General features: G+C 44.8%; 1 protein-coding gene across 2 annotated transcripts in view; it reads right to left on the bottom strand.

The window, feature by feature from the left end:
• SLIT3 (slit guidance ligand 3) overlaps nucleotides 1–25,278 on the bottom strand; it is a 645,016-nt gene that overhangs the window by 524,182 nt on the left and 95,556 nt on the right. For both annotated transcript variants that reach the window (XM_033180336.1, XM_033180338.1), the window contains exon 4: nucleotides 10,711–10,782. In XM_033180336.1, coding sequence (XP_033036227.1) covers nucleotides 10,711–10,782 — 72 coding nt within the window. The remainder of the gene's footprint in view (nucleotides 1–10,710; nucleotides 10,783–25,278) is intronic.

Raw genomic sequence — 25,278 nt, 5'->3', positions numbered from 1 at the left:
TTATTTTTCTATATACAATGCAGTATTTCCCTGATATTTAATTTCATGGATAGTTTCTAACTCCAGATAAAGAGAATGAAGAACCCATGGTATGGGTGAAGGCTGGCTTCTGGTCCTCATTCTTAACAAAGAGATGACTATTTCAGCACCCTTGGTGATGCCACAAAACCCTGCCTAGGCTGGCCGACCCCACCACATGTCACAGGGTGCTGAGAGCAGCACTGGTTTTGTGGAGAAAGGGCTCAGCTGTCACAGTTTCAACTCCGCAGGTGGGTCCCAGCCAAGGAAGTCTGAGAAAGAGCCAGGTGGCAAGAAGCCCACACTTACACCCACTGGGCTCAGGTTAGACATTTCTGAGTTCTATATTTAGCATCCCAACCACCAGCACGTTGGAGTGACACACACACAGTAGGTGTTCAACAATGCTTTAGTTGTCCCTGGACACACACTTCTCTTCCTAGAAATGGGGCAGGAATATGAACAGGGAATTGACTGAGTTCCAAGTATCAGCTGGGTGTTTGTTTTATTTTTCCATTTTCCTAACTCACTATTTTCATGTGTAGTAAAGGAGAGTGTACTGATGTATGAAGCGAGGAGGTGAGCTTGTCTTGCCATCAGCTGTTCAATGTACCACCAGGGCTAAGATTTAGGAGGTTTTTCTGAAGCCCTTACACATACAACCCTTTCTCCCTACATTCCTCCTTTCCTGCAGTGAGTGATTCAGTTGGTCCTAGATTTCACCATTATCTCTAATGGTCCAGTGCTGCTCAACAAAGGTTGGTCTGATTTCCTTAAAGTATGGCTTTTCCCACTCTGGTCCACGGCATGACTCTAGGATGATACAAATATCTTCAGAAAACCATCTTGGAAGGCACACCAAGTAAACCAGCAAAAACCCTTACCTTCAAACCGAAGAAAATACTAAATCCATGAAATCACTTAAGCCACCCTTCCAAAGAGAAGGAGATTCAAAATGTTTTATGCAGCAACCTATAAGAAACTCATTTTGTGGGATGTTTCACATTCCAGCCCATGGTTTATTCCCCCATATATCCCTGCCAGTAATATCAACCAGATGTGGCAAAGAAGTCTGTGCAGAATTGTAAAAATTACAAGCGTATTCTGTAATTCCAAAGCATTGTAAAGTCACAGTTTGGTTTTCTTTCCTTCTTAAAAAAAAAATTTAAAAACAATTTCCAAGCTGGCAGAATGTACTTCTCAGTACAAGTATTGCCTGATCACGTTAGAAAACTCTTCTGCTGGTCCACAGGGCTGAAGAGACAAAAAACGTAAAACCCAACTCTACCTTTGATAAATCATAGGAAATTTAGAAAGGTCTACTTGCTAGCATGTATTTAGGTCTATAAATCTTTTTCTTTCAATGTTTCAAGTATTAATATCCTAGATCTCAGATAGGAGCATGTGCTCATATATACTCATAGGAGCATACAAGTTCAAAATATTGAACCATGAAAGCTTCATAAATTTACGATTGTTAATCTCTCTCTCATTCAAGATGTGTTTTTGCATAGAAAGAACACCATAAGGTAGAGAAAAAACGCACAGGGAGTAAGAGGGTGAGAAAGTCAGAGAGACCTGGCTTCATTTCTGGTGAATGAGTGAAACTCAAGCCCAGTTTCATCATCAGTGCAGCAGACCTAAAAACACCTTTCCTGCAGGATTCTTGGGAGGACTGAAGGAGTTGGCATCAACATAAGGTACCTAGCATACATTAGGTGCTCAAAAGATGTTTGGTTCCTTCCTTCAAAATATATAAAATAACAGGGGCTGTATGAGATCGATGTTTCTTAAAGTATGCCCCTAAGTGACACACAACAAAATCACCTAGGGTGCCTATTTATAAAGTCAAATCCCCTGGTCCACTCCAAATCCAATGAACCAGACTTCCTGGACGTGTGGCCTGGGATACAGCATTTTAACCATCATTTCAAGACATTTGCTTCTATATGCTAAGTTTGAAAACCAACCATAGCCTAGGTCCTTGCTCTGCTGTGGTCCTAGGCCAGCACGATCACTTGGGAATCTGTTAGAAATGCAGATCCTTAGGTCACACTCCAGACTCACACCATCAGAATTCACATTTTAACAAGATCCTTAGGTGTTCAGACACATACTAAAGTTTCAGAAGCACAGGTCTAGATTGCTATTCCCAGCTCAAAAATTCTGTAATGCAGAATCTACAAGGCCGTTTAAATGTTAGCCTTGTTACCAACTCTGTGGTAAGTCCACAGGCTTCTGTGCTCAGCTGGACACATCCTATTGGAGGAGAGAGACGACACCTCCCAGACCTTCATCCCTGGCACTGGCTTCAGATACTACAGAGAGAATGACACAGCACCCACCATAATCCATTCCGTGTCCGCACACAGATTGAAGCAAAACCTGTCTTCAAAAGCACGACAAACCCTGGAATTGATGACATGTGCCATAAGACAAACACAAGGCTGGCCTCACTGCAGCATTCAGCGTTTGGGGGAACAGGGAGAAAAATCAGGAAATGGGGACTCAGTTTGCAAGGACATTTTGCGTGAGCTTTGGGTGGTTGTGTCCCTGAAAAACATCACCCCACGTATGAGATGGTGAAGCTGGTCCTGCCATCCCTGGCCTCTGAAATCCAGGCCGGCACACAAGGGAGCAGGTCTCTGCATCCTGCTTCAGGCAGGCGGGCAGTCTCTGAAGCCCCCCACCAGCCCGATGGATTGGTTTTCCTGTTGTGCTATGATCATTTCACCACATCAGATAACAACTCCACTGGAAAACTGGGTAGTATGGTTTTTGTTTTCTCCACTGGGTTTTCACTTTTATAGCACTGTTTCACATCAATGCAGAGTTTTATAGGGACACATATTGCATGTAGTTATGTTTTAAAGTTTAGTGCTGAATTGGAAGACTAAGGTGGCTGCAAAGGGCTCTGTGAGTAGCAGAAAGCACTACCTAGAGGTGCACGGCTCCAGTCATTCAACAACTCTGAGCTCATTTAGGGCTTCATAGAGATAAAGGAGCTGGCATTCACTGAATTCGTAACTAGGCGCCTGGCACTTTAGTTACTAACTTCTCAGAAGTACAGTACAGGAATCATGATTAGGAGTGTGGGCTCTGGAGTCAGGCAAGCTTGAGTTTCAACTTTGGCTCAGCCAGTTACTGGCTCTGTGACCTTGAGCAAGCTGTCTAAATCTCTAGGCCTCTGTTTCTGTCTCTTTAAAATGGGGATAATATCATATCTACCTCTGACATCTGAGAGGGAGTGGCAGAATATAGGTGAAACACTTTGCAGAGCACCTGACTCCTAGCAAATACACCACACACATTTGGGAACTGATCAGGGCTGAATTGCCCCTGCCCCCCACCCCCGAAAGGCTTATGTTGAAGCCCTAATCCCAATACCTCAGAACATAACCATATTGGAGATCAGGTTGTTAAAGTGGTGATCAAGTTAAAATGAGGCCAGCAGGGTGGAGTCCTAACCCAACATAACTGGTGTCCTCATAAGAAGAGGAGGAGACACCAGGGGTATGCTACCACAGAGGCACGACCACATGAGGCTGCAGCAGGGAAGGTGGCTATCTGCAAGCCAAGGAGAGGGGCGCCAGGAGGAACCAATCCAGCCAGCATCTTGATCTTGGACTGCTGTCCTCCAGAACTGTGAGAAAATACATTTCTGTAGTTTAAGCCACTCAGCGTGTGGTATTGTGTGATGGTAGCTGAGCAAGCTATTGTAGGAACTATGATTAGCATTCCTATTGTATAGCTAACCAACACAAGACTGAAAACAGTGAGGTCACTTGCCCAGGGTCACCAGAAGGGGGGATTCAAACCCAGGTCTGTCTGGTTCCCAAGTTTCTGATCCTTGCTTTAATATTGGACTGCCTCAAAGAAACATGAGATCATGGTTCTGAATGCAGCTTCCAATTTGTGTGGGCTTGGAGCATGTACACACGACACCTGTGATAAAAGCAGAAAATGGTGAATATGAAGAGGCAGTGCGCACTAGCCGAGATGAGAGTTCAGAGGAGGACTCAGCCCTGGGAAGCAAGTTCCCTAGAAGCTGGAGTCTAGCAGCCTTGAACTAGCAGGCTAGCAGGCGAGGTTTCACCATGTTGCCCAGGCTGAACTTTCTGGTTGGGGAATCTGCTCTTCCATGATAACAGCGCCGGTGACTCGGGGCTAAGTTGGTTAGCCATATTGCATATAGTTTTTGGGTACCTGGGGATTAACTTTCCAAGTCACTTGCAACTCCACTGCCCAAGTGAACGACAGCAGGTTTAGCCTCAGTGGCATTTTTTTTTTTTTTTTTAAAGCTGTCAAATACCTCGTAGAAGGGAATGGAGAATAGATAAGCCGGAGCTCCACCTGGCTGTAAGTACAACTGCTTATGCAGCTATGGGTTTTTTGTTTGTTTGTTTGTTTTTGAGACGGAGTCTCACTTTGTCACCAGGTTGGAGCACAGTGGCGCAATCTCAGCTCACTGCAACCTCTGCCTCCCGGGTTCAAGTGATTCTCCTGCCTCAGCCTCCGAGTAGCTGGGACTACATGCGTGCGCCACCATGCCCAGCTAATTTTTGTGTTTTTAGTAGAGACAGGGTTTCACCATGTTGGCCAGGATGGTCTCTATCTCTTGACCTCATGATCCGCCCACCTTGGCCTCCCAAAGTGCTGGGATTATAGGCATAAGCCACTGCGCCCGGCGGCAGCTGTAAGTTTTAAACCATTACCAAATATGGAACCTGACTACTTGAACCTGAATCTGGGACAGGTGGGCTGAAAGGAGCCCCTTGGACTGCTCACCCTTATAGGGCAAAGATAAACTTTTTTTTTCTTTTTCTTTTTTTTTTTTTTTTTGAGACAGAGTCTCACTCTGCCACCCAGACTAGAGTGCAGTGGCACAATCTCAGCTAAGTGCAAGCTCCACCTCCCGGAATCAAGTGATTGATCCTCACCTCGGCCTCCCGAATAGCTGGGATGACAGGCATGCACCACCATGCCCGGCTAATTTTTGAATTTTTAGTAGAGACAAGGTTTTGCCACATTGGCCAGGCTTATCTCAAACTTCTGACTTCAAGAGATCGGCCCGCCTCGGCCTCCCAAAGTGTTGGGATTACAGGCATGAGCCACCACTCCCGACTGCAATGATAAATTCTTAAAAAAAAAGTTGTGAACCATGTGTCCCTCAGCCCCCACGAAAGCTCTCTAATCTGGTAAAATACAGAGGGTGTATTTTGTTTGTTTGAGGTGGGGTCTCACTCTGTCGCCCAAGCTGGAGTACAGTGGTGTGATCTCAGCTCACTGCAACCTCCGTCTCCAAGGCTCAAGCGATCCCTGCACCTCAGCCTCGCAAGTAGCTGGGACCACAGGTGCAGGCCACCATGCCCAGCTATATTTTTGTATTTTTGGTAGAGGCGGAGTTTCACCATGTTGCCCAGGCTGGTCTCGAACTCCTGAGCTCAGGCAATCCGACTGCCTTGTCCTCCCAAACTGCTGAGATAACAGGCATGAGCCACTGTACCCAGCCATGCAAGGGATTTTAATCACTGCTTGCATCTTGCCTTCTGCTCCTTCTAAAGAATTTCTGGCAATATTAACCAGTCAGCCTTTAAATAACTAGAAATCCTTCACTGTCTCTCCCATGGGTAGGTTAAAGAAAAACCTGGAAGGGGATGGCAAAGGGAGAAACTAATAGCCTATAGGCCACGCAAGATCATGCTCCATCCTGTCCTCGCTAGATGAAGCCCAGAGAGGCCAAGTAACATGCCCAGAGCCACACAGCTTACAGGTAGAAGAGCCAGCATGACGACCCAGGTCTTCCCACTCCAAGTCCAGTGCTCATCCAACCCTCCTCTAATTTGGAGACTGGACTCCTTCCCTAGGTGCTGCAATGTTTATACCACAGAGCCCAAAGCCCCAGCGTATGCACTACTCTCATCAGCTGGCCAGTCAAGGTCAGCCATGAGCATTTTCCATGCAGTATTTACTATGTGCTTTGTTCAATGCCAATTATTTTCCCCCAGATAATTGCTATTTATCTTCACAACAACATGGAGAGGTCATTTCTACCATTGTCTATGTTACTTATGAAGAACCTGGGACAAAAGAGGTTAAGTAACTTGCCAAAGGTTTCGGGACACACAGTGGGCAGTCCCTTAACCCCTTCACTTGACTGCCTCCTCCTTTCCTCTCCTCTGGGTCAGGTGCTGCAGCAGCCTAGAAAGAACAGAAGCCCAGTCTCCACACTTGACCATGATCTATGTCAGGATGTCAGGGGGCAAATATTTACTGAGTGACCCAAGTATGGTAGAGGCCTCACTGGGCATTCTGCAGACCACAGCAATATAAGTTCAGGGCACTTCCAAGATCTGGGATTTCTGGGATTCTATGGCTCATGATCTGTGTGTTTGAACAGCATAAGAGGACAGATAGCCTGCTAATACACACATGGGTCAGATGGTACTGGCTGTAAGATGGGTGCACGGAGGGTAACCAGCAAAGTCCTAAGGGAAACCCTTGGATATATGACAGGTCCATCACCAATCCTTTTGAGCATAACTTCAGCTGCCTATGGTAGTTAGCATGGCAGTGTGGTATGGCAGAAAACATAAGGAATTGGCAGAGACACAGATGTGTACCAAGTCCTAGTTCCACTGCATCCTAGTTATACAACTATGGGTAAGTTAGATACCCCTAAGCTTTAGAAATAGATTTAATAATGATTCTCTTTGCATGATTGTTGTGATGGTTAAGTCTAAGCATTGAGGCAAAGTGCCCAGTACAGTACTGCTTCTTAGATAGATGGGATATATAATATATACATATATATATATATGCAGTAATATGCAGTAATCTAAACTTTGAGCTTTAATTTCCTCATCTATAAAATGAGAGCATTGATTGAGGCTTAGGCAGGGAACTCCCAGTAGAGACAAATGCAGACTCTGGAGTCAGGTTACCCAAATGTGAATCCTGTTTCTGCCACTAAGTAGTTGTCTGATATTGTTCAAATTCTTTAACCTTTCTGTACCTGTTTCACATGTATAGAACAATACTAACCATAGTACCTATCCCACAGAGTTGTCAGGAGAATCAAATGAGTTAATAGACATGAAGTGCTCAGAACAGCACCTGGCACTCAACGTGTTTGCTAGCGCTATTACCTATCTGAAAGTGCTATTGTAAGGATCCAAAGTACTCAAAGCACAGGGAACTGCATATACAGTGGATGCTCAATACACTAGCAGACATCTGTTGTTTTCCCATTTCACGTCCCTTCTTCTGTCTTCTGATAACAGAATTACTCTTTACTGTGGTGAGCCCATTCTCTAAGCAAGTGGGATGAACACAGCTTGATCATCAGAGGACACCATCTCATTAGCAACATTGATTGGCTGGGACATGGGCATATATGACCAAGCTAAGTAATCAGTGTCTACCCTCAGTTCTTTCCAACAGGAACATTGACCAAGTCCCTCTTCACCAGGATCTCTGAATTAGTGCATTTTGAGTCTTTTGCATTAGCTCACAAACAAGTCCACGGTTCCAAGGGAGTGAAGGAACAAGAAGAAGACCTAATGACATCAGCAAGACCCTGGATCCAGCTGTTCTTGAAGCCATTCATAACTACTACTGCTCTTCTCAGCTATGTGAATCAATACACTGCCTCTTTGGGCTAAACTAACTTCTGTCACTTGCTAGTGAGTGGTGTTATAGTCACAGCATAGGTTCTCATAAACATTATTTCCCTTTTCATTACTATTCAAAGCCTGTTTTTATTACATGACTATAGACTTTCCAAGAGATATTATTTGGATAAATACAAAATATTAAGTAGTTTTGCCTGTATGACAAATAAAAAAAGTAGTATCAAGAATTGTTTATCCCACATGGCATACTCTGGCGTAGCCAGCCACATAGAACCCACATTTAGCATAAAAAATGCCTCACTGTGTCTATTGAGATGCAGTGCTCTTTTAAAACAGAGTCAGTGGCACATGTATACACACTCATGATTGCACAGTTATTGATTTCTAATTTGTACCCTGCTTACTTCCGAAAAGGCTCTCGAGTGGCTGACAAAATAAGACAAAGACACAGAGGGCCATTAAGAAAAATCAAAGATCAAGCCCAGAGAGAAAAAGGGATTGCTGATTATAGCCCAAACTTGGGTTAATATAGCTGCTTCAATAAAAAAAATTATATTTAGCTCTCAGCTTTTTGGCAGCCATTCAAAGTGTGTCATAATAGGGCACACAGAGAACTGGACATCCTTCATGTCTGCAGCTCAACACCCAGAACAGAGGCCATGCTGGAACAGACACCCAGGGAAAACCTTACTGAATGAGTGAGTGAATGAATAAATGAATGAACAGTGGATAAAAGAATCAAAGCTCGCCAAGGGCGCTGTTTCTATCCTTAGGTCTATATCATTCATTTATTCATCTACCCATTCAACCACCACTGACTGAGTGCCTATGTGTGCCAAACTACACCCGGACAGGGACCCAGCAAGAGACGGATACCAAAATGAGTCAAACGTCATCCCTGCCTTCCCAGCTGCAGCTCTCTGACTTGAAGCAAAAGCTCAGCGTAATTGACCTCAATGCTTATCACAACTCCTAGTCTCTTCATGCCTCCCAGAGAAAGGAGATCAGAAACTGAGGTTGTAAAGACGGGAACTGTAGGAGTAATAATAGTTGCCTTGGTGCTTACACTTATAGAGCAATTAAAAAAAAAAACACGCACACCATGATCTCACTGGATACTTACAGTTCCTCTATAAGGTAGGTAAAAAGGAGGAGAGGGTATCTCCCTTTACTGATGAAGACATTTGGGAGGAGAGGGTATCTCCCTTTACTGATGAAGATACTTAGATACCAAAGGAAAAGTGACTCTCTCAAGCTCTCTCAGGACATGGCAGAGGACATAACTCATAGGTTCCCCATGCCCACGTCCCTGGCTCCCAGAATCTCAGAGACCTGTTATCACCACTTGAACTTCCTACTTTGCCTGGATCAAGACCAACTCTGCAAAAATGGCCATCACCTGATAGTCATGGGAAGGTTCCTGTGAGCAAGAACCAGCCCACCTGACAACCGGCAGCGGCTGGGATGCTCAGACCCCACCCACATAAAGTCGTCCAGCATTCCAGCCTCACAGGTTGGAAGTACCTTCCCTTTGCCTTTAAACTGATGCTCATTTCTCAGATGGATAGTATATACTCTGCTGTAGTACTTAGTTAAGAGCAGGTTGAAAGGTGCAATGCAGTACTGGGTGGAGAGATGGTGATTATGTGAGCATCTAAGGGCAGAGCTATACAAGGCAGGGGATGTTACAAACCAGGGTGGTTTCCGGTATGTCTATTTGGCATAGCTTATCCAGCTCTTCTGGACCCCCCGGGCTGCTGAACAACATTTCCTCTGCCCCCATGCCCATCCAGGCAGACCCAGACTGGAAGAGTAAAAAGGAGGGTATAGCCTTTCCTACATTTAGCAAAGTCAGCTAGGGTGACTGAGCCAGAGAAATGGGGCACACAGCAAGAGGAGACCCGACAAAGTTCAGAAGGCAAGCAAGACCACTGCATGACTGGAATACCAGACAACCCTTGCCTGCTCTTGTTCCAGCAAAGTGCCCTTTTAAAAGAAATTTATGTATATAGTCTCTGTGTGTGTGCGTGTGGCTGTGTGTATAGACATATATAAATATATATTCCTAATTCCGAACTCCTTAGTAAGTGCACACACGGACATGTGTTTCATGTTTCCCAATTTATCCCAGAGCCTGGATGCAGTGTTTGGCTGCACAAGTAGGCATTAAATGCAACCACTGGGAATCAGAATGGTGGCCACAACGTTGGAGCCTCCCTGCAATGTTCGAGTCTTCCCAGCCAGGCTGTAAATCTTGCTACCTGACTGCAAAGCCATCCAGGACTGTGTCGCTTCATTCAGAAAGGTGAGCTTTGGGCAAGCTAGTACACTCATGGCACTACCAGCATGATTTCGGGTTCACTGTCAATAATTTAATTAGCACTTGCCTGACATCTGCAATACATGAATCACAGTCTCCACTGTCACCTGCAACTCCAGCTCCTGGGCTTCCAAACTCTCCCACTGAATAACAGAGGTATCTCCCACTCTCCCCTCTCCTCATTTTACCCTGGACCACTGAAAAGGATAAAGCAAAATTCAACATGCTTCTTCCTTTTCCCACAAAATCATAAACCCCCAGACCCAGGGTTCCTAGACTGGCAGCGCTAGGAAGTGGGAAAAAGGAAAAGTCAGGAGCTGCCCCAACCAGCAAAGCGATAAGGTTGCCGTGTTTGGTCCAAACCGTTGCCTTCTGAGACCACTGGCAGTCTCGCGTGAATAAACCTATCTCAAATCCCACCTCAGGGAATTTCCCTGAAGTAAGTTCAGACCCACAGTAAATGGAAGCATCTCCTCCCTCCTTGCAAGGCAATTGATCGAATACCACACATCACTAGTCCTCACTGATCACAAAAGCCGCCGATGTCTGAGACAAGGAGCAAGAAGTCAGGCCTGGAAGTGTATGGGGGTGGACGTCAGGTCAAAGCCCTGCTCCAAGTCTCTATGTCAGGGCCTAACTGCCAAGCTCCACACGGCACGGTGCTCCACAAACCACATCCTCCGCGTCACCAAAGCCAGGCAAGGCACAAGGTAGAGGACACAAGGCAACTCTACTCACAGTCTGGTGAGCTTCGGCGTGCTCTGGAAAAGCAATTCTGGAAGGACTTGGAGCTTATTCTTGTTCAGGCGCCTAAAGAGGAAAGAGAATGGAAGGATGTCAAGGGGACATTAAACCAGATCAAATGTATTCAGATACCACTTTAATCAATCAGTCAGTCAATCAATAGGCATTAAGAGACTCTCCACGTCTTTCAGTATGGGCTGCTCAACACATGTAAGGTATATTCCCTGTCGGCAGGGCTTAGAGTCAGATTGAGAACGCAAAGCAAAGGTCAGTCAAAAGTAAAAACACAGCAAACGCACTGTGCTGCCACACCTCCATCAGCTGTGATCTTGGACAGACATCACCAATGGATCACAATATTCCTTCCCATGGACCCCAGACAAGACTTTTGAACTTTTCTCGCCATGAGCTCCATGTAGTTATTGCTGAGTGATGGAAATAGCATGTGAAATATGCCCCTAAAAACATAAAGGGGCCAGGCACGGTGGCTCATGCCTGTCATCCCAGCACTTTGAGAGGCTGAGGCAGGCAGATCACGAGGTCAAGAGTTCAAGACCTTCTTGGGCAACATGGTGAAACCCCATTTCTAATAAAAATACAAAAAATTAGCTGGGCATGGTGGTGCGTGCCTGTAGTCCCAGCTACTTGGGAGGCTGAGGCAGGAGAATCGCTTGAACCCAGGAGGCAGAAGTTGCAGTGAGCTGAGATTGTGCCACTGCACTCCAGCCTGGCGACTGAGCAAGACTGTCTCAAAAAAAAAAAAAAAAAAGAAAAGAAAAGAAAAGAAAAAGAAGAAAAAGAAACCATAAATGAAATATCAGAGGAAATATTCAGGATCCTAAATGGTGATCATGGGAGCAGATAGCAGTTGCTTTAGGAATACAGAAGAGGGCATGGCAGATCCCCTTGGATTGAGGAACAAAATGGAATTCTGGCCATCTTGGCTCTGTGGACCAGAGTAGGGTTCCACTGTGAGTTTTGTGGGTCCTTGGCAATTTTGCCTTTGTGGGCTGCTTTCTCCATCAAAAAAATTTTTCATATTACATTTTATAACTATGTTGGTATAAATGCAAATATATTAACATTACATAACATTTCTACCCAAAAGTTCATTTTTGTCTTCCAATATTAGAAGAAATTAAAACATTTTCATGAGTCCCTAACAGTATTGTAGACCCTTATCACCGTCCCCACTGGGACTCATGGAGAAGTACACACTGGGTCAGGGACCAAGGTCTGGGCATGAGGTGGGGCTTATGGCAAAAATCGGCCCAGTAGGGATGGCTCACATTGGATGTTGGCCAACAGAGCCAATCAGTCTCTCTTAAGCCTGGTCAATGCTAAACACCCACAGAAAGGCCACCTGAGTTTTTAAGTGACACAGAGTCACCATTATGATCTCCATGAAGGCTGCTTTCCTGGGAGCATTAGGCCAAGAGAGAGGCCCTGTTGCATGCTAGCCCCACGCCCTTCTGCCCTAGTGAAGTGACACAGCCCAGCAAGGGAAATGGGAAGCCACCTAAACCATGGTTAAAGCATACACCCCACAGTCCCCAGAATCCTTCAGCGCCAAAGAGCAGTTCATAGCCTGATGGATTTTTCTACTTAGAGTGAATTGAGTATGTCCTATTACATGGTATAACTATATGATCCCCATCTGAGAGCTAAGGAAACTAAGGAATAGAAAAGGTGAGCTTCTCCCTAGCTCCTGGCCCCAAAGCCCTGGCCCCCTTCCCCTGCCACCAAGCAAACATGCTTCCCTATTTGGGATTTTGCTCCCATTTCCCCCGCTTTCTTCCTAGATCTATGGACAACAACTTTAGAGGGATGAGCGACTAGAAGGAGGTCAAGCAGGACAAAGCATGGGAGAGAGAAGCATTGAAGACTTCACATAATAAGCTCACTGTCAAGAGGGTGCTACTCAGTCTGACAGCCACACAGTGAGTGGGTAAGCATTGGGCAGGGATGCCATTCACGAGACTCCTGATTAGGAGGAGGCAAGGAGGAAAGGTTGGAAAGTTGGATAAGATAAGCTCTAATTCCCTGGCCACCTCTGGGGCAGCCTGACTCTTGTTTTGTTTTGCTCGAGACGGAGTCTCACTCTGTTGCCCAGGCTGGAGTGCAATGATGCAATCTCGGCTCACTGCAACCTCCACCTCCCAGGTTCAAGTGATTCCCCTACCTCCGCCTCCCCAGTAGCTGAGATCACAGGCACGCACCACCACGCATGGCTAATTTTTGTATTTTTAGTAGAAACGGGTTTCACCATGTTGGCCAGGCTGTTCTCAAACTTCTGACCACAAGTGCTCTGCCCGCCTCAGCCTCCCAAAGTGCTGGAATTACAGGAGTGAGCCACCGTACCCGGCTGAGGGCAGTCTGACTCCTAGCCCAGTGCTTTCTCTTTATTTTTTAAAACTTGCTGTAAAATCACATATCATGAGATTTATCTTCTTAGCAATAAAAAAACTGTACACTAAAAGTGTAGTTAGTTCAGTAGTGTTGAGTATATTTACATTATTGAGCAACTAATCTCCAGAACTTTTTCATCTTGCAAAACTGAAACTCTGTCCCTGTTGAACAACAACTCCCTGTCTCTCCTTCTCCCAGCCCCTGGCAACCACCGTTCCACTGTCTGTCTCTGATTTTGCCTGGTGCTCTTCGACCACTGCCAGTATCTGCTTTTTGTGTGTTCCTGTCACTAAAGTAGAAAAAAAAAAGTGGGGAACTCTGGGAAGAGCAGGATGAGGCAATATGTACTTTTATGTTTTGAGTAGTTCCCATGTTCTCAGTGATAACAGGTGGAAGCCATTGGAACTGGAGAAGGCTTGATGTGATGTCTTTGGGATTCACTGGGGCTGGGCACAGGTCTGGCTATATTGTGCTCTTGTTGTGAGATCCGAGGCAAGCTATCTAGCCCTTTGGACCTCAGTTTCGGATCTGCAAATGGGTTACGGTGAGTCTTCAATGACACAGTGTCTATGCAAGTGTTCAGCACTGCAATAAGAGCATGGCAACAGTGATGATAATGGTGCTGACTGAGTTCTACATGCGTGTCAAACGCCATGCCACGTGCTACACAGGCAGGATCTCAACTGCAGCAGTGCTCCCGGTAGGTGTCATTAATCCTGTCTCATACAGAATGAACCTGAAGCCTGGGGAGGTCAAGCCATCCCCAAGGCCACAGTGTCAGGAAGTGGTAGTGGCAGGATTTGCACCCAGTCGGTCAGACTCCAGAGCTCTAGTTCTGAACCACCATGTTACTCGAAGCCTTTCAATAAATAACAGCCCCCTATCCCTTTCCCTTTCTTAATTTTTCTGTTTCTTTTCATCCACGGTTGCCACTTCTTGCAACCCATCCAAGGCAATGAACCACTCTGTGTACATTGGCCTCCCTGAGAAGGAACTCTCTTGAAGGTCCCCAAGGCAAGAACTGGGTCTCTATGTGGGTCTGTCTGGACCCACCCTCTATTGTCACAGCTGTACAAGCCTTATAAGAGTTACATTCAGAGAACCAACACCCCAGTCTAGGCAAAAATCCTAAAACCCAGCCTGCCGCTGTCTGCAGTGAGTAGGGTGTTCAGTTTGCTGAAAACCCTAAACCAGAGTTGAAGCTAAAAATAAAACCAGCTTGGCTCCAAGGCTCCTGGAAGGGAAGGAATCATTTTGTTTTTTGCCAGTATTTGTGGCTGGACAAAAATAAAAATACAACCAAATTTAGTCAATTGTGCGCTGCCCACTGCTTCATAAACCCTGAATAAGGATTCTGGGGCAGATGGGTGGGGCTCTGCTCCCAAAAGCCTTGGGGCCTTTCCACTTGAGCTCGGGCAGGTCACCTCCTGGTTCCCAATATCAGAAGGAGCTAGATACTGTATTTCCAGGTAACTCCAGGATCTTTTCATATTTACTGAGTGAACAGCCCGGCCTGGAAAGTCTTCCTTGAAAAGGTGATGAAGTCTCCAAGCTGCATAAGGTACGTTTCCCATGTGGCCGCTATGAAAGCAGCCCCTGAACAGGAAAATGAACAGAATGAGACTTGCTGTTCTCCTGATAAACAGGTAAGTGCCGGGTGCAGACAGTGGCTATTGGCCACGGTGCACTCATGCCATCTGCTGTTCTGTTACTCTGGGCCCAGAGGTGGAGATCTCCTGCCATAGTTCAAGCTGGAAGTAAATCTACGATTACTGAATGGAGAACAGGACTGAATGCGACTCATATGAGCACAGAACTGAAAAAGTCACCAAACGAGATGTGGGCCAGGGCAATGACAGGATAAGGCCTTCCTAGGTATTTCCTCTCCCGCTAAGATCAAAACTCCTTCTCAGCCTTCCTAATGCAACAATGGGGAGCACAAAGGTGTAAAAAAAAAAAAAAAAAAAAAAAAAAATCAACTGGCTACTGAGTTGCAAAGTCACATTGATTTTTCAGCCAGAACTGAGAAGCACCAAGAAATAGGCCTTTGTCTTTGTGGAACCACTAAAGGCCTTTCTGGATGTACCTGGGTGTAAGATATAATTAGAAATTTTTGCCACTTCATTGAATTCATCCATGTATCCATTCAACCATTCATCCATCCAACTGTTAATTTAGCTGTACATCCAACCACCATCCATCTATTGATCAGCCTATCTACCCAAGCATTCACTCACTCATCCATCCAACCACCATTTACCCATCCATCCTTTAATTTCTCTAGTCATTTTTTTCAATATGAACATACAAAAATGAATAAGATACAGTTCCTTCTTTTAAAAATGTCATATGCTTACTGTAGAAGACAGACCTGAAAACAAAAAATTGCCATGATCTTGAAAGCAAAGGTGTCGTGGGAACACAGTGAAGCAGCAGCTAACCTAGTCCTTGTTAAAAGACTTCCCAAGGAAGACGGTTTTGAGTCTAGTTTTAAAGGATAACTGGGACTCCTTAGGAGACAGAGATGGAGAGTTCTAGACTGAGAGAGCAGTACATGCTCTGTACTCCATGGAGGGCCAGGAGACAGAGGAGCATTTGGGAAGCAGGCTGGCATTGCTGGAACGCAGAGGTGACCTGCCAACACAAGTGATGAAGGTGTACAACTAGGCAGCAGTCATACCACAAGGGGCCTTTTTATCCATAATAAAGAATTTGGGCTTGGCTTTTTACAGATAGTAAGAGGGAGACAGAGAAAGGGTTTGAGCAAGGGAGTGATACTCTGGTTTGAATTTTACAAAAGTTCTCCTGGCCAGGTGCGGTGGCCCACGCCTGTAATCCCAGCACTTTGGGAGGCCAAGGCGGGCAGATCACAAGGTCAGAAGCTTGAGACCAGCCTGGCCAACATGGTGAAACTCCATCTCTACTAAAAATATAAAAATTAGGTGGGCATGGTGGTGCACATCTGTAATCCCAGCTACTTGGGAGGCTGAGGCAGGAGAATCACTTGAACCTGGGAGGCAGAGGTTGCGGTGAGCTGAGATCACGCCATTGCACTCCAGCCTGGTGACAGAGCAAGACTCTGACTCAAAAAAAAAAAAATATATATATATATATATATATATATATATATATATACACACACACACACATACACACACACATCTCCTGAGTAGTAGTAAGCCCGGTTTGGAAGAGGGTGAAATCGGAAGCAGGAAAACCAGCTCACAGGGTTCTTGGGTAACCAGTGTCTCTGTGTGAAGGCTTGGTTAAGGATAACAGTGTGGCTGAAGTGTAGGAGAGAGAGGTGAGTACAATCGACTGCGTTTTGTGACAGGATGTACGTGAGGATTTGTACGTGAGGATTGAGGGAATTACAGGAGTGCAGGTATGAAAAGTGGCTCCAGGTTGAGTAACTGATCAGTCAAATTACCAATCCCTAATGAAAGGAACAGAGAAGGGAGGAACACCGTACGGAAGGTGGTGTGTTTAGATTCAGGATTTCTGTAACACTGAAATCTCTCAAATATGTTTTGACAACTAATAGCAGTAGCTAGTAATAACACTAAAACCATGAGCCAGGCATTGTACTGAGCACTTTACATGCACTACCTCATTTAATCTCCATGGAAACACTCAGAGGGCCAGCGCTCTTAGCATCCCTATATTTAGGAAATACCAGCCTAAGAAGGTTAAGAACTTGCCCAAAGTCAAGCTTGACCAATGTGATAGTTGGTGGGACTTGAACCCAGGTGCCTGCTGCTAAGCCTGTGCTCTTACCTACTATGTGTAGTGAGAATTCTTAATTTAGCCCTTCATTATAAACTGTCTTATCACCTAAGTTTCAAAGGCTAAAACTGGGAAATACAACTAAAAATTCCTTTGTGTCCCAACAGTAGCCAACACAGCATCAGGCACACAAAGAACCTTCCAGAAGGGCCTGCTGAATTTCGTGATAAACCAAAAGGTAGGAAAGGCCAGCTAGGGGAGCCTATGAATCAATAACCCTGCTGAGCTGGGAAGTCACACTGTATGGGGGTAAACAGGGTTCCCAGATCACCTGCCTGAGTCTGTCTTCATCCTTCAGAAACTTCTTAGAGACTCGGCTTTCAGAGGTATCAACTTCACTGACAAGCAAAGCGAGCAGCGGGAAGGGCTCACTACTTCCCCTCCTTCAGGAAATGGAAGGGGTAAGAGGCCACCAAGGCCTGGGCATGGCCCACTGCATATAAGTCCCCTCCTTTCCTCAGGGAGGTGTGGGATCTCAGCTGCCCAATCAGGCCTGAGGGAGGAAGAAAGTCATAGTATGCTAATCCCTACAGGTCACCAGTACTGCTTGCTTTAGTAATGAACTCAATTGTTTCCCTTTCCCCAGGCAGCTTCTTAGGCAGCCTGAATTCTTTCTCAGTCTATTGGTACTTTCAGAAACACTCACATGTCTCAACAAGAACCCAAGCAGTTTTGTTATCTAGAGCAGAAGCTCCATGCCACTCCCAATGCAGAGAGGGAGAGGGACAATGCTTCCTGCCAGCTGCTGCTCCAGGCCAGCAAGCCCCAGGGATGATGACTACAGGCTCTGGGCAAGGGCAGAACCAAACTTCACAGGCCTCAAACATCAGTTCAGAGATGACATCATCAACTATGAAGATGTACAGATATCAGTATAAATCACCAGCAAAAAACTTGAACTGTGGAGAGTCAAAAGAGCAGAGATCCTTGATGTGGGGCTGTTCCAACTTGTTGTTTGCTCTAGTCACTGAAGGCCTCTTACTTGCTTGGTTTCCTCACCTGTCTAATAGCCAGTTTGGACTTTTCTTCCTGCTATGCAAATTTTCATAATGCAAACTGGATCTAATCTGAGCAATTCAATAAGGAAGCTAATTTGTAATGGTTGTTGGTTTATACCAGTGTCATGGTCAGGAATGGCCCCCACATGTGAGGCAGGAAAGCCTAATGGCTTACAGACTCAATACCCATGGCCATTTTAGTTGAATGATGCTATTCTTTACTTTTGTGGCTTCCCTTTTTTGGAGGGACAAGCAGCTTCATTAAGATATAATAGAGCTTCCTTACAGTAAGTGTGGACCAACCCACAATTTATTTTGATGGCTTAGCTTCAAGTTGACCTGAGATTTGTCTTCCATGGTATTCAGTATTTGCTCAATGACATTTAGGCCGGCTTATACTAGTTTGAAAATCTGTTATTTTTTAGTTTGTAAGTTCTGAAAGTCCTAATAGCAATTTAAAACCCCTTTATTTTTGACATTTCTGTAGGATAATTTTGTGGTCATATTCTAAAATTCTGATCCCTACACAGTTTTTTTTTTTCCCTCATTGAAGTTGTTTGCAAAAACCCTTTTAAAAAATAACCTAAAGATTATTTTAGGAACACAATTATTATGTAATAGCAAAACATGTACCTCATGGGATATCTGAGAGGGCTGAATGGTTTAACATCTGTAAAGGGCTTTGCAATATTTCTCAAGGGCTCAATAAGTGGTAGCTGTTACGGCTACTGTTATTATCATTATAATCATCCCTAGATGTCCCAAGAGGTTGGAAATTCAGGAGATTTATTTCTCCTTCATAGATGACTGTATTGGTCAGCAAGGCAATAACAAACGAACTCCAAAATCTCAGTGGGTTAACACAATAAACACTTACTCCACACTCACGTAAAGGGCTTGTTCCATGTGGTATGATACCTTAGAGAAAATGTGGCCTCCAAAGCTGCTGTGCTAGGGGAAGAGAGGGAAGGAGGAAGTACATCAGCTCTTAACTCTCTTGACCCAGCAGTGACTCATACCGTTTCTCACATGATTGGCCAGAACTAGTCACATGGCACAAACCTAGCTGCAAAGGAAGCTGGGAAATCTACAGGAACACTTGGATATTTGGTTGAGGACTATCTTAACAACCAGTATGCCTGAAGCATCAAAACAGCAAAGATCTCTTTATCAGCCAGGCACAGTGGCTCATTCCTACAGTCCTAGCACTTTGGGAGGCCAAAGTGGGAGGACTGCTTGGGTCCAGAAGCTTGAGACCAGCCTGAGATATATAGTGAAACCTCATCTCTACAAAAAATCCAAAAAATTTGCTGAGCATGGTACCACACACCTATAATCTCAGCTACTCAGGAGGCTGGGTGGGAGGACTGCTTAAGCCTGGGAGGTAGAGGTTGCCGTGAGCCAAGATCATGCCATTGCACTCTAGCCTATGCAACAGAGAAAGATCCTGTCTCAAAAATAAATAAATAAAATAAAATAAATCAAAAAATCTTTGTCCTTGTCCATCTATCCATCCTTCCTTCCTTTTTTATGTTCACATAGGGCACTTACTACTATGAGCTAAGTGTTATGTTAGGTGTTTTATCTGTATTATCTCACTTCATCCTTAAAGCAACTCTTGAAGCAGACACTGTTATGGTCATTAAGATAAGGAAACTGAGGTACAGTAAGGTTATGTAGCTTTTCCAAAATCACACAGCCCAAACTTAAGGCTTGAACAGAGGTCTCTTGGACACTAAAACCTGTGATTTTAACCCCCTTGCCATTCTGCTTCTCTAACTTTTTGGAGCTTGGTCGACAAAAGGCTGCCCAATAATCCCAGGAGGGAGGATAGAAACAAGGAATATTTGCTGGCCCTGCCTCTCTGGTTTCAGAAAGAAGGTTGTGAGAGTCTCAGGAAATCCCTGCCCTATTTACGTGGTTCTAGAGAACTCTGGGGGCTTGGTCAGGATCACATCCTATTGAGACCCACCTCAGGACTCAGTATGAAAAGAAAACAAGCACAAAGCCACCCCCCCAAACCCCCAAAACACACATACCAAACAACCTCTTTTGACCTTTCCTGTACCTCACAATGGATTACTTTTTCTTCAACGACATGACTGTTAGGGAAATGTGGGGTACATAATGGTCTGAGCCTGCCTTGCCTCTGACCCCTGCCCTGGCTACTTCCACATGCCCCTGATGCTCAAATGCCCCTGCATCCAGAAGACCTTGATTTCAGGAGAAAAGAAGGGGGTGAGGGAGAAGATGGACAAGAGTCCTATCTACGCAGCAGTGGAAAATCACTGGCTCTGCAGAGAGTGGGCCAAAAGGCACTGTGAGTCCTCTAGTTCCAGGATGGCTGACCCACAGGCCTAAGTAATTTTTGCCTAGAACAATGCAGGGGAACCCCAGAGGCCATAGCCAACATGTTGCTTTATACAGGACTAAAGTCAAGGGCATGGGTCTCTGGGGATCCCCAGAAGATTGTACATGGGTATATATTAGTACACTGAGGGCTCAGATTCCAAGAAAACATATCTAGGGTGGAAGAAAGCACACATTTCTGTGTGCATGTGAATGTGCACGCACACACACACACACACACACACAGAGAACAGATAAAAATATACATGCAACTTAATAGTCATTTATAACTTCAGAGCTGGCCAGACCCATTTCAGGCAGTCAGACCACTTGGCAATCACCAAAGTTCCATCCCTATAGTGACCTCTTCCCCACAACATCTCATAATGGGACCAACAAGGCAGACAACTCCCCAGATTCAAGAATCACTCCTGGATCTCTTTTGAGATTTTCTACTCTTGCAGCTTTCCCCAGATCAGAATTGTTGCACATGCTCTCCCCTTCTCTGGGAATGCTCTTTACCCTGCTACCAGGATAACAGCCACAGAGGTGTTAAGAAGTAGTCAAATTCTATAAATAATTTGAGGGTAGAGCAGACAGGATTTGCTGATGGATTGGAGGCAAGGCAAGAGAGAGAAGGAGAGTCAAGGATGAGGCTGATATTTTGGCCTGTGCATCTAAAACTTTGGAACTACTGTTACCCGAGATGGGGAAGACTGTGGGTAGAGCAGGGGGTGGGGGGCAGATTTGGATATGTTAAATTTGACATGCCTACAAATATTCCCAATTATAGATGCCCAACAGATGATGGGATATACAAATATGGGGCACTCAGGGATAAGACCAAGATAGAGAGATGTAGGTGGTAATTTAAAGTCATGAACCTGGATGTGGTTACCATGGGAGATGAAGATAAGGCAAGAGGAGTGTGGACTGAGTTCTGGGCTACACCATCCAGAGCGAGGAGGAAACAGCCCCCAGTGTGGTGGGGGAGAAGCAAGAGAGAGAACAGAGTTGTGAAGGTCAAGTGAAGGGAGAGTTTCAAGGAAGGAGGGGGGTAGGGAGGGAGGGAGGAATTGGTTAGCCAACTTCTGCTGAGACACAGAGAAAGATGAGGATAACATTGGGTTTAGCAATGAAGAGCCCACTGGTGACCCTGCAAAGAGCTGCTTGGTCCAAAGATGGGCATGACTTATTAGCAGGAGTGGTTCAAAAAAGAATGGGGGAAAATAAAAAGGAACAACGATGTTGAGACATCTAAAATAAAGGAGGAGAGAAAATGGGTTGATAGCTAGGAGAGAATGTGGTCAAGTGGGGGTTTATCATTTATTTAAGATGAAGGAAATTGTGACATGCTTCAGTGCTGATGAGAATGACACAGAAGAGAGGCACATTGATGATTTAGGGGAGGTAGGAGAAAAATTTGAGAGTGAAGCTCCTGAACAGGCAACAGAAGTAATTCCAGTATACAGGGATGGCAGTGGCCTTTGGCAGGGTCAGAGATGGGTCCCTGTGGCAACAGCAGGAAGGCAGAAGTCAGGGGACAGGGGGTGGCAGATGTGGTGGTGGGTGTCTGTGAAAGGTCTCTTCTGACCACTTCTGTTTCCTCAGTGAAAAACAAAGCCAGATTCTCAGTAGAAGCCAGGGAGAAAGGAGGAGAGGTATGATGACTGAGAAGGAAAGGTGAGACATCGCTGTTTAGGAAAGGCTGGAGGGTTACCAGGCAGCCGCCAATGCCCATTTGAGGTTAGTGATCATGAGCTGTGAGTGAGATTCGTCCACAGAAGCACGTGTTTTTCTTCAGCAACATTCAAGTCCCCTGGGTGAGAGGGTGCAAACAATAGAAGACTGAATTCAGCCAAAGTTAGGGTGTTTCCAGGCAACTATGATGGAGGAAGAGAGGGGCTCAGGAGTTGAGGGAATGTGCTTAGAGTAATTATGAAAATGAGCCATGAAATCTATGCTGAGTAATGAGGGAGGGGGCCTCATTAAGCGGGTAAGGGATGGTGACAAGTGACAAAATCTATGAATTATACGCCTCTGCAGGGTCTAAGAACTCTTGGACAGGGCATGGGGCTGGGGCTTACTTAGGAAGGCTGTACTATATAATTCTAGCTCTATCCTAGAGCTATGCAACTTCAGGTAAACCACAGCCCTGTTTTCCTCCATCAACAGCATCAGTGGGTTGGATGAGATGAGTCCTAAGATGACCTATTCTATTCTCCTTATTCTGAGAGCTGGATAGAATATCTGAATTTCAAGTCCGGTTCTTAATGTACTGCACAGCCTTAGGATTTAATATCCCTATGCCTTGGTTTCTTTACGTGAAAATGGGTAAAATGATACCTACCAGAATATCCATTCAAATGTGTAGTGCCATGGGAAGAAAGATTTTTATCTGTTTTGTTCACTGCCACTTGAGCCTGGCAACTAGTAGGTGCTCAATAAATACTTACTGGTTAGTTGGCAGGTTCATTGGTTGGTTGAATGACTAAATGAGTGAATATCTACTCCATTTATCTCACAGAATTACTGAGGAACAGAGGAGCCAAAGAGGGCAAACTGTGAAGAATTGAAAGTGCTATGAGTTGTGTGCTGCTGCCCAAGACCTCTGTGCTGGCTTTCACTTCAGCTGTTAAAACCAGAGGATTTCATTAGGCACCTTCTAGAGTATCACAACCAGGTTACTGAACAGTCACAACACAATAGCACAAATCAAACACTTGGACCCACACTGCTTGAAAGAGGGTCCTGAGAGTTTGGAGCAAGAGGCTCATGCCAGCAGTTTTGTGCAGTAGGGTGAGGGAAGCAGAGGCAGCTTCAGAACAGAGTGAAGCCAGAGTCAGGGCGAGCATCCTTACACCAGGTGAGGCATTCACATAAGGTTTCTATATCAGAAGAGTGAGGGGTGCTATTAACAAAAGGAAAAAGTGGATGGCCCTGAAACTCTAACTTTCTGTTTTCCACGCTGCCTGGGAATAAATATGGAAGAGCTATGTTGGGGGCAGGGAAGAGGGACTGAGAATGCATTAGCCTCATTCTGCAAAAGCACGCTCCATCAAGACATTAAGCAGGCCTTGCGTAGCCTATGGTTAATATCTACTCATTTTTACTAGGAATTAAGAGAAAAATACTTCAGGCAGTTCTTAGGATTTTTCTCCCTTTTTAAGACCCCCAAAACAATGCAGCAAAGCTGGTTCTAAATCAGATGGCATGAGCACAGTCCACCACAGATTCTCCACGTTCTCTCTGGGTTATTCTGGGCCTTTCGTCTGGGTCTCCAACCCCTTCAACCCACAGGTAGGAAACTGACAGATGCAAATTGAAAGAGAAATACTCTAGCTAGTAGATGTCAGAGAGGGCAGGTACAACTCAGCCAAATTTTCTGGAAGTGTGCTGTTTAAAATGATCCTGTTTGAACCCATTGGCCTTTTCTTTTGTTCTGAGTTAGTTCAAAGTGACAAAAGAAGTCCTGACAGTAAAAGATTCAAACATTCCTAGTTTGTGAATGATGAATTTCTCTTTTGTTTTTATTCTGAACATTTGAAATCTGCAAGATCTGTTAATGATGGTGTGCCTCTCTGTGTGTTTATCTAGGCATTTACATCTATATTTACATATCCAGCAACAACAAAAAAAAGTTCTTTTAAGTCTTTTCCGGCATAAACCAAAAAACGTAATCATCTGTGACCAATTCTCATCTATAACTAATTAGAATTTTTATTTTCTCATAGCATTTCCTCCGATTCAGGTCCAAGGTTTTTTTGTTATTATTTTTTCCTAGAAAAGGAAGATACCTGAATATGAGAACTGTAGGATGGAAAGGGAGCTGGGTAAAAGGGGGAAAGGGGCACTTTTCAGATTGTATTGTCACTTCGATCTGATTGAATCTTTTCCTTATTCCTTTATTTTTTTTAATGCTTTTCCAGCATGGGAAGGATTTCTCAACCCTCTGGCTATTGCATTTGAACTGAAGTCTGCAGAAATAGTTTAAGAGCCCCCGCTTACCTCGCTCACTCCCACCTCAGGCGAGCAGTTCCACATCCCAACCACAGCTTTGAGATCCCATCCAAACTTGCTGGCATCTCAAACTGAATCCCAGATGTTCACTTAGCGAAAAATAAATGAATGGCCCATGCCGTGGACTGAAGCAGGGACCCTCACAAATAGATTCCAGGTGTTTTGGCCTCTGGACCACTATCTTTCTCTGTTTTACATACACACACACACACACACACATACACACACACACACACACACACACACACAGCACCAATTCCATCCTGAAAAGACTTCAACATCATCTCCAAGTTAGAGCCAGTATAGGACAAACAGAGGTAGTTACCTAACACAAATAACATATTTTCAATTGTGAATGAAGGCAAAGAGCTCCACATTTACATTCCTTCAATTATACTACTCCTCCACATTACACTACTGCCTTCAATAATCAAAATCATGATGTGTGTGATGTTCAAACTCATCTTAGGCTTAAAAGAACTAAGAATGGCTAAATGATCTGAATTATCATCACTGTTCATTATCCATCTTAGCTGCCTTCTTGTGTTCCCCTGTGCTATGGTCCAAATGTTTGTGTCCTTCCCCCACTAAAATTCACATTCAAAATTCAACCACTGAGATGATGGTATTTGGAGGTGGGACCTTTGGGCAGTGATTGGGCCATGAGGGTGGAGCCCTCATGAATGGGATTAGTGCTTCCTTGCATCTCCCACAATGTGAGCACATAAGCTAGAAGGTGCCATCTATGACCAGAAAGTGGGTCCTCACCAGACACTGAGTATACGGGCACCTTCTTTGATTGGACTTCCCATTATATATAAGCCACCCAGAGTATGCTATTTTGTTATAGCAGTTGGAATGGACTAAGACTACACAATTCTTATGTCAAATTTAACAAGCACCTACTGTTCGCTTACCTTGAGGCAAACAGGGAAGAAAAAAAAAGAAAAGGAAAGATCTGCCTCAAGTCATAGTAGTGTTTTGAAACATCAAAATTCCA

This window comes from Trachypithecus francoisi, unplaced genomic scaffold (genome assembly GCF_009764315.1).
Source record: "Trachypithecus francoisi isolate TF-2019V2 unplaced genomic scaffold, Tfra_2.0 Lachesis_group2, whole genome shotgun sequence".
Classification (NCBI taxonomy): domain Eukaryota; kingdom Metazoa; phylum Chordata; class Mammalia; order Primates; family Cercopithecidae; genus Trachypithecus; species Trachypithecus francoisi.
Note: the sequence above shows the minus strand (reverse complement) of the source record. Positions and strands in the feature narration are given on the sequence as shown.